The sequence below is a fragment of the Biomphalaria glabrata genome, chromosome 3 (genome assembly GCF_947242115.1).
Source record: "Biomphalaria glabrata chromosome 3, xgBioGlab47.1, whole genome shotgun sequence".
Classification (NCBI taxonomy): Eukaryota; Metazoa; Mollusca; class Gastropoda; family Planorbidae; genus Biomphalaria; species Biomphalaria glabrata.
The window spans coordinates 10,882,389-10,892,558 of record NC_074713.1 but is presented as its reverse complement, the minus strand read 5'-3'; the positions used below and the strand labels follow the sequence as shown (position 1 = coordinate 10,892,558).

At 40.2% G+C, this 10,170-nt stretch overlaps 1 protein-coding gene across 1 annotated transcript in view; it reads right to left on the bottom strand.

Moving 5' to 3' along the window:
- Nucleotides 1-556: 556 nt before the first annotated feature.
- The window catches only part of LOC106071149 (5'-3' exoribonuclease 2-like), a 58,225-nt gene continuing 48,611 nt past the window's right edge, over nucleotides 557-10,170 (bottom strand). The window contains exons 32-34 of the mRNA XM_056023310.1: nucleotides 6,179-6,239; nucleotides 2,471-2,576; nucleotides 557-847 (exon numbers count right to left, since the gene is read on the bottom strand). Coding sequence (XP_055879285.1) covers nucleotides 779-847; nucleotides 2,471-2,576; nucleotides 6,179-6,239 — 236 coding nt within the window. The 3' untranslated portion in view covers nucleotides 557-778. The remainder of the gene's footprint in view (nucleotides 848-2,470; nucleotides 2,577-6,178; nucleotides 6,240-10,170) is intronic.

Genomic DNA, 10,170 nt, shown 5'->3' with positions numbered 1-10,170 from the left:
ATTTCTACATTTGGATGGGTTCCACGACAATTCGGTGAATAAGTTGTCTGTTAGCGATATGTCGGGTGAACGAATTGTCGTGTCCCCATTTCGATGCTAGGAAATCACTGTCTGTTAAATAGTCAATAAAACTTTTACAGCTCATAGAGGCACCCTCATTAACCGTAGGCCACAGAAACAGATGACCTTTACATCATCTGCCCTATAGACCACAGGGTCTGAAAGGGGAACTTTAACTTTAGACTTTACATGGAGGCTAATGAGTTCTGTTCCCTTACTATATATTTAACAACCTAAGATGACAGGAGAAAATTTTAGATAACATTTGACCTTTAGATAGTCGTAGGCAAGAAGATACGTCTCTGTGTGGTATTAAACTTTCCCAGTTCAGTCCTAGGCAAGAAAACAGTTTTAAAACGATATCTAACAATTGAGTTCATGCACTAAGTGAACAAAAGGTTTGAGTGCACTTGACTTCCACTAGTGCAAGGGTATGTTTCTGAACATTAAACAAGTTTTGGAGGTAAAATGAAATGAATAAGACAAAACTATGTAGTAAGAAACATCGCTTATCTTTTATTAAATTGACCAAATCTGTAGTTCCAGATCTAAATCTTTAGTTTTGCAATAGCTTTGTTTTGCTTTTTGTTTTATTTCATGTATGTTTTTTTTTTAACTAAAACTTTCATTCTAGTTTCATTTAAAGTCTACAACTTTGGACAACATCAACACGGCTACACTGGTAAATACTGAGAGACATCTGTGCTGACTGGCTCTCCTAAAAAGGCCTGTATCTATCTCTCTGTCCATGATCTTGCTGATGTCTACCTCTGTTAGCATCAAAAACCTGGAAAGAATCAAAGATCCCAAGGCTAGAGTACAGTATCATCTATTATCTAATATAATAATCTTTATAAAACAATTGGAACAAACAATAAACACTAGTCTTGTAACCGCTATATTAAGATATTTTACTTGTTTAGAGAAACTACTACCAGATTGTTATGTGCGCAGCATAGTGTGAATGTGGAGTGGTGCGAATGCGTGTTGAAAAGGTTTGAGAGGGGAGAATAAAAAAAAAATAGAGTAATGTAAAGGAAGTTATTGTTGATATATTATTAATCGTTACTCAAGATTAAATTCTTCATCATCTACCATATATGAGTCTGTTGATGTATAATTAAGAGTCTCATATGCTCGTAACACTGATACTTTATGAAAGAATGTCAATCAGACCTGTTAGGCTCATAATAATAAACTAATTAAAAGCCAGTAATGAAGACTTAAATGTCTGGCTATACGTGGATTTACGTCTAAATTACGCAGCAACACTTGGCGACAGACTTAGTGATAACGAACCATCATGTAGGACGCATCTAAATCAGACACAAGAATGGTACCCTAACAAATGAGGGGAGACAAACAAATATGAAACACGAATTAGGTGTTGGATGAAAGCGAGTTCTCCATTAGATGAACAGGGAGCAGACCAAACTAAATATTCTTGAGAGCTAGTTCCATCTAAGTGCGCACTGCAGTGTTGAGTTAGTCCTCTAAGAGCAATCAACTGCTGTATCATGCTGCTTAAAGAGAGAAAGTCCAAGTGAGACAGTCAAAGTGTGGTAATAGAAGGAACCACTGGTGCAAGCCAATTAAGGAAGCCATAGCTCTGAGGATGCTGTCAATCAGTTTCAGGGTTAATAATTATTAGCAGTGTCGGTAGGGAAACTCTGTCCGGAAGAAACTCATTCACACAAGATGCCACCACTGCAAGGGAGGTTTCTCAACATGGCCTCCAAACCTATTGACTGTAAGCTTATTACTAAGTGCATGACACTTATTGCAATACTAGCCATGTTTTGTAATGATATAAATTATTGCTATAATAAGTTTTTTTTTCCTTATTCTAAACAATCTTATGCCATTAAGCTTTGTACACGTCATTCACGCTGGATTAATCGATGGTCCCGGGTTCAAACCCTGCCCGCTCCCATCCCCCGTCGTCCTGCGGGAGGTTTGGACTAGGAAGTAATTATCTTCAACCTTGAAGGAACATCCGAAACATGTCAAACATTTTACAAACAAACAAACATTTTACAATTAAAGAAATATTCATGCATACATTATCCCCAGGCTTTGCATTCAATAAAGTCACCAAGTTGATTGTTAATATGGCATTGACTACCAATCAAACAGACCTAAAACTTCCACGTCAACCATCAACATGATTGTCCTTCTGCTTTAGAGTGACTTTCATTTTATATGGACTGAATGATATCTGTACGTTTTACACACAAGTCACTAGTCAAACTACTATTAGCCATCTGAATACTGCCGCTTTCTGATGGCCTGCCTCTGGAAACTAATGCCCAAGTCTTCAAAGCCAGAAAGACAATGAGCCGTGAGATTGGAGATGTCCTAGACACCCAATGAACCAAGCCGTGAAACGTGATGTGTGAGTCGGACTTACCCGTGAGCCTGGATGATGTCTCCCCTGCCCGGGAGGGTATGCCTGGTAGCCGCTGTCGTCGTCGTTGTAGTTCCGCGAACTGTTGTAGCCACCAGCTGCCTGTCGGCTGAAACAAATAACTTCAATTACACAAGGCCACTTCACATGGACGAATTTTTTTTTAAAGACAAGACAAGACTAAACAGAGGATCTCAGGAGGTGGTCCTCTTTCAAACTGACCCCAGGAGGTAGTCTTCTTTTAACTCAAGTAGTTTGAAATAAAATAAATTAAAATAAAAAAAAAAGTCTGACCATTTTCTACAAACTATTTTAATGACTCAATCTTCATCCACCACTTCATTGTTTTTTTATTCCGCTGTTTTGAATCAAGAAACCCAAACATCAACCCTATTTTATTGAAAACAAACCTGCAGCGGCCTATAGACATGCTACAAGTACAATCGTCTACAAGGTCTGAAAATACGCCTCAAACATTGAACTGAACAAATTATCCGAAAAACACAAAAACATGCCCAGTTTCGTTTCGCCACTGCACCGACTGGAACATTTAAATTGAACGCCTGCCTTCTTGGAAGAAAGTTGAATCAAATGAAAAAAAACAAACCGTGACGCTGCAGATTGGTCAACGGACTCCATTGGGAAACATTGTCCCAAAGAGATCTAGTGATGTCACTAAGTACCGTTGACTTGACAATGTCACAGGACAATCGTGAATGAAATTGATTTTTCGTCAAAAATATCACCGCAAATATATACATCCGTGAACTCTGATGTCGTAATTTTTGTTCTTCTAAATTGAGAAAACCTTTTCAAGTTCTTTTTGGCTACACAATAGAAGGAACGTCATTGTTCAAGACGTCACTTGAGTAGATGACTACTTGGTCGTGCGGTATGCGCGCTGGACTGTCGTTCGGATTTATCGATGGTCTCGGGTTCAAACCCTGCCCGTTGCCATCCCCCTTCGTCCTGCGAGAGGTTTGGACTAGGAAGTAAATTATCTTCAATTCTGAAGGAACATCCGAAACATGTCAAACATTTTACAAACAAGCTGAATACAGAACTACAGTATACGTAGTTATAGCTTTTATATATATATATATAGTAGGGAAAAAAAACATGGCAGGAAGATCTATCCCACAAACTAGTTTCCACCCGTTAAGAAACTGAAGAACAATTTGAGCAAAAGATTAAAACCCTATGTCTGTGTGAGTTTAGTCAAGTGTCTAGAGGTCACTCAAAATGTTCACTCAGCAAGCTATATCCCTAAAAGCTGCAAATAATCACTCTGTAGATTCTTGGAATCAATGAACTAATTGTAGCATACCTTACAGTAACAAGAATCCTCGTCTCTTTGACGTTGTACTGTGTTATTGACGACTAGCGATGTATTAGAAGTCACAAGAAAATGAAAAGCTAACGAGTTATTAACATTGAAGCCGTTGCGATGTAAAGGGGGACAACGATGAGCCAGCAGGCATCCCGTCGCTTACTGTTGCTCCCCTTTTTCTTTTTTTTTTTCCATTTTTCGTCACTCAATAGCCGGACCTGAATAGTAAATCCGTCATCAGAGTTAGGCCCAAGTAAGTGTAGCACCAGGACAGCGCCCTGGGCATTACAGGTGCGTTAGAATCCCCCCCCCCCCCAGCTTTACCCCGGGATACTGAGGCGGACATTGAAATCTAGGAACGTGTTAAATCACACCATTCAAGAACGGCACATTTTAGCAAAACTGACACATAAAAAAAAACACGACATTCCGCTAATGAATGAAAGTGTAAGGGAATGGGGGGGGGGGGAGGTGGGGGTACGCTACTTCGGCAATACAATATAACTTTAACAGTGCCACCGCTGTCATGGGGCAGCAGAGTATCTCAAAACTTCAGCACCTGTACCCATCAGGTGGTCCCCCCTCCATCGTAGCTGAAAGCCGCCTCATTTTTTTTTTCCGCCCGTGCCCAAACCTTTCTCCTACGCTTCTGCCCCAACCAGTTTTGTTGTTCATCTTGGGCGTGACGGGAGAAATCAGGCAGCGGAAAATACTCAAGACTTGTCTCCCTTCCCATCCAGTGTCTATGTCACAGTCCCGTTCCAGGTCATTGTTTCTAGCCAACTAGTGCCAGAGTCAGTGGGCACAACGAGACACGTTATACAGCAACTATCTACTTTTTGACTTTTTCTAGTTGCTCTCCAACATAAAAGTAAATGACTTCAGTCAGATGAGAACAAAAAGATTGGGATCTAGATAGAACAATATGACAGACTTCAGTTTCCTATAAATATTTCTTGATCTAGATAGAACAATATGACTGACTTCAGTTTCCTATAAATACATCTTGATCTAGATAGAACAATATGACTGACTTCAGTTTCCTATAAATACATCTTGATCTAGATAGAACAATATGACAGACTTCAGTTTCCTATAAATATTTCTTGATCTAGATAGAACAATATGACTGACTTCAGTTTCCTATAAATACATCTTGATCTAGATAGAACAATATGACTGACTTCAGTTTCCTATAAATACATCTTGATCTAGATAGAACAATATGACAGACTTCAGTTTCCTATAAATATTTCTTGATCTAGATAGAACAATACTATATAACTACACGCCTAATACAAACACATTACATGCTCTACCTTCAAGATGGAGAGTTCAACCACAAACCACTTTAAAAAAAAAAAGAAAGTTTCTCCACCAAAAAAAAACCCCAAAAAACATTGACACAAAAATATTACCAACATGGCATTAACCTAAACCCAATCTGCAACACAAGTCCATCTGATATAGAGGCGAGTACAAATGTTGGAAGAGATGGTCACGCTATTGCTTGAAGGCATCAGTAGATAGTATTTGGAAGTTCTGGACTTGCTGCCCATGGTCTGTATAAGAAATATTGCAATCATCTCCTCGACCTTTAATATTCAACAAATTGTGAGAGGAAAACAAAACAAACTAATCTCCTAGAAGTAGGAGGAGCTTATTTAATAGACGTCGGTGAACAAATGTTAATATCTTCTTTCATTTTTTAAAAAGATATACACATTTTCATGTGTCCAACCATAAGCCAAAACCAACATGTTACTGTCACTAAAGCATTATTGGAAGTTGACTGAGTTAATACTCCGTGTTGGTTTGCGGCTCCAAGTAGCTAGTACAACTAAACCAATTAAATTCTTGATTTAAAAACTTAAAATGAACATGAGCAAGCTTCTTTTCAAACAAATAAATGCGGTTAACTTTCATTTATACACAGATGTAACTTGCAATAGATGTATGTAGAAATTAGTAGAAACACATCTCACTAAAAAAAAATGTGTCTTTTCTGTCTCGCGTCTCTAGCTAGTTTCTCCTCTCTATCTCTAGCTTTCACATCGGTATCTATTCACCTAAATTAAAACAAACCACCTCGCGGTTTCATCAGAAACTTTTCAGCCTATGCAACCAAAAACATTCGCCCTACTTTCCTCAAGGTCACAACACAATCTCGCACATACGCTCCCTGCCCTGCTTTTGGCCCAACTTTTACTACAGTGGTGAAAACAAAAGAAAACACACACACACACCAAACATGTATTCCCTATAAATAATTAATTACGACATTTCAGAGTCTGAAATATTGCCAAGATCAAAGGTCAATGACCCAATCCCAAGGCAACACTAAAAACTTGTAGTGATGCCAAGCCCCTCATTGTACTTACTTGTTGTTGGAGCCGCCTCGGTAACCGCCACCCTGAGTTCCGTAGTCTTGACCTCCGTAACCTGCACACACAAAGAAAAGTAGAAACTGAATGGAGATCTACTAATATGACTGGTATTAATTGTACTATCTTTAGACTATTCGAGACCAAACGTATCTTTAAAAAAAATATGGGGAAAATGTATGTGTGTTTGACGAGTATAATGTATAGATGTGTGTAGAATCAAACAATAATAAACATTGCCATTTTTTTTGCTTCAAGAATGAAACTAAACTGGACATAAGAGTACAGGAACAGACGACTACACAGCCGTGGTGCATGATGGAGAAGACTGAGGACAGAACGGACTATTTACTGCACTTTGAAGTCAGAATAAAACTTGTACCAGTTGCTTTTAGATAACTCTCACAATCAAAATGGGAGTAAAAATATTTATATTAAAATAACTAGCTGGACACCTTGGCAGGATTTATGGGCATGCTGTCCTATCTTTTTTTTTTTTTTACCAATCAAAAAAACATGAGCTCATATAAAGTTTGAGTGATATATTGAACAATCTATATTACAGGGCGCCGTCACCTCTTTTCGGATGTCTTCAACCCTCTTCACATCTTACATCAAAACACAAAAACACACACACACACTGAGCGGATCGATGTCAGTGTCCAAGTCGGCCTACACCCCAGTTTCCAATGACATGACTCTTTCAAAAGTCTGTGGTATACTGCAGACACTCTCACCCAACTCGTCGTGTGCGCGGCGTTAAAGGGTGTAAGTTCCGGGACACGAACGCCCTTCCATTTCGACACAGCACAACTCCAGGCCCAGACTGAACGTGGGTGCGCTCAGTGCAGACATCTCACCTGGACGCGTCAAGTCGCCTGTAATAATTGCCACTGAACCTCGCGTCAATATTATCTATACATCTTGGCTGTTTTGTTTTCTTTAGGCGTATATTCAGCTTAGCCATACCAGCGCGGGCGGCGCCAGAGAACCAGCCCCCACCACCTCACAATGGACTCCAGTGCTTATACTGCCCCCACCTCTCCTCACAATGGACATTTCCAACCCGTGTTTCTTGCACGCGGCTGAACAAAACTAGGCAAAAGACGCAAGATGCATTTAAGGATTACGTCAGCCTTGGAGAGAAGCGCCCTCTCTCTCTTTAAGTCTTGGAGCACTCAAGCGCCTACAGTAATAATGCAGGCGGCTCGGGGGTGACAATGAGGGCTAATTGCACTCTCCCCGCCATAGATCACTTGGCGCCCACCGCCTCTCCCATTCATCCAGGAGCCACAATGCCGCGCTACATGGCGCACTAAGCAGCTGTAAGCTCACTCAATCCAGTTTGTCTAGAGTCCAGCTCGCGGCTTACTCGAGGCTCATAGCGATACGTCTCAGGAAATGTGCAGTCTGCAATAGAGGAAGTGCCCAGGAAGATTATGTATCAACCTTCAGTTATCCAATCGTCTGTATTGTCTTTGTTCTTTCTGTGCTCACCATTACACTGGAAATAATACGATTAAACGTAGGGAAGCATGCTGAATGAGAAATCACGGGCAATAAAATGTACGTTTTTTTTTTTTTTTAACAAAAGACTTTACCTTTAAAAAAAAAAAGCAAAACCAAACCAACTAACAGACTCCACTGATCAGAGGCAGTGGATGAGAAAACTGTGAGCCAATCCATCTAACACAGAAAGCGAGTGGACCAATGGACAACAACAATAGACACATGAACGCTTCATTGAGCTAGCTCCCTGGCAAGGAAGTGGAGACCTGAACAATTTTAAAACTGTTTCAAATAGCAGCTTTTTTTTTTTCCTTTAGGATCAGAACAAACAAACAAAAAGGGGGGGGGCGGGGGAGGGAGGATAAGACTGGACTGACATGCAGTGTTTGAGGACGATACAAATGCGCTGTGTACAAACTAGAACTACATTCTCGTGGAGATTATGATTGGACTAGATCTACAGTTAGAGGACACAAGAATCTCATAACCGCTACTCATGTATGTACCCTAAGAGGTAACTGTAAAAAAAAAATGATTTTTTGTTCGTTGGGTTAGCAATTCCAAAGCACAAAGAGACAAGGAGAGTTTAGGGTACGCACGAACTCGTAGGCGGATCATTCGTATCTACACATTGCGTTACACACCAACTCCCACCTAAATCCTATTCACAACACTGACCTGCAATTCATACTATGGAGACCATAAGGACTATAAGGATACCACTGCAATATGTGGAGACCATTCTCGTCAGACTTTCGGAGAGAAGGGAACAAAAAGTGAATTCAGACTAATCACGTGACACAACAAAAGTTTGCGGGGCAATCAATCAATCATACCCCGAACTGCAATTTTAATTTTTTAAATGGCATACAGGTGCTTACTTTTAGTATTTTGTACTGACACTTGAAGAGGACTAACTGATTTCAAGCAAGAGAAAGGCGATTTTGAAATCAGATTTACGCCAATATGTAATAAGCTTTCAATACAAGTGTTAAGGACATGCGACAAACGAATTACCTTTATCTGTTTGTGTTAAAACAGATCACCATGTATGTACATGCAAATATTGCATCTTTAATTTTTAAAAAACAAAACGGTTCGTTTTTATTAGACCAAAAGTGGCTGTTGTATCTGTTCTGAGATGATTTCGGATTTGTTTAGAAAAGTCTTTCAGATCTAAACGAGACAGACTGATAGACAAACAAAAAAACAGGATTTTTTTTTGTATAGCGAACACCTGGACAGACCAGAGAAAACATCAGAAACCTGTGCAAAGCAGACAAAGATTTAGGAAATCACTTGAATCAAGTTTGGCTTGTAGATAGGTTCAATTCTAGGACACGTTTTGCTGTAAGGGGCTGGTAGATTCGAGACAACATGACATGTAGCTTATAATAATAGCAGCACTAAGGTTACCAAGTTATTGAGAGAAGAAGATGAAGAAAATATGGCGAATATTATAGACAAGTCCCCGAAAAGAACTCGAACCACTGACCCCGACACCATCGCCATGGACCATGTATCAGTAGAATTTAACTTTCGCTGTCCAGCTCTCAAAAAAAAAAAGTGTTCTAGCGACTATTGTTATCTGGTCCCGCATCACTACCCAGGGCCACTTTAATAGCTTAAAATGTGCTATGCCACAATATGTGAACACCAAACTTATATGAACACCACACATATATGAACACCACGAACATGTGAGCACAACAAACACGTGAACACTACAGGCATGTCTATACCAAATACTTCTGGACACCACAAACATGTCACCACTACAAATAAAAAAAAAGTGGCGGTGTGTTAAACGTGGAAGTTGAACAATGATTCCACTACGTATAGAGCGTAATGAGAGAAAAAGAAATTGGGGGGGGGGGGGGGGAAGAGAAATAAAGAAAGGTAATTCACACAGGCTTTTCTCTCTCATTTCTTTCTTCCCTCCCTTTACTTTGTCTAAAACTCATGTCAGCAAGACAACAAGCTCCACAAAATGACCACTTGAATGCCAACCAACATGTCCAATGCCGAGACTCAACGCGCGATAATACACTCGACGTTGTTATTTCCAGATGCGTATCAAACAACACGGGAGCAATTTGTACCCTCTCTACTCCGTCGCAAGCCCTCCCCCTCTCCCCAATAAACACACACACACACACACACATAGCTACAACGTTCTAAGTTTTCATGAAAAGATTCCAGCGCGCCTTGCGCCTTTCGAAACTCCCCACTGTAGGTGCACTCAGAGCCGGTTATTAACTATTGTTCAAATAGTCGGGCCGAGAGTCTCCAACCTCTTCTTCACCAAGCTTTTATCGCCATATAAAGCCGCTATTTATTGCTCGTCTCGGGGGCAAGGTATTCATTCACGCGGGGGGAGAGAAAGTGAAATATCTCTTGGCTTTGGATGATTGACAGCCTGCACTCTCCACCCCCTCTCAAGGCACACACGCACGCACACACCCACTGCTTTATTAAGT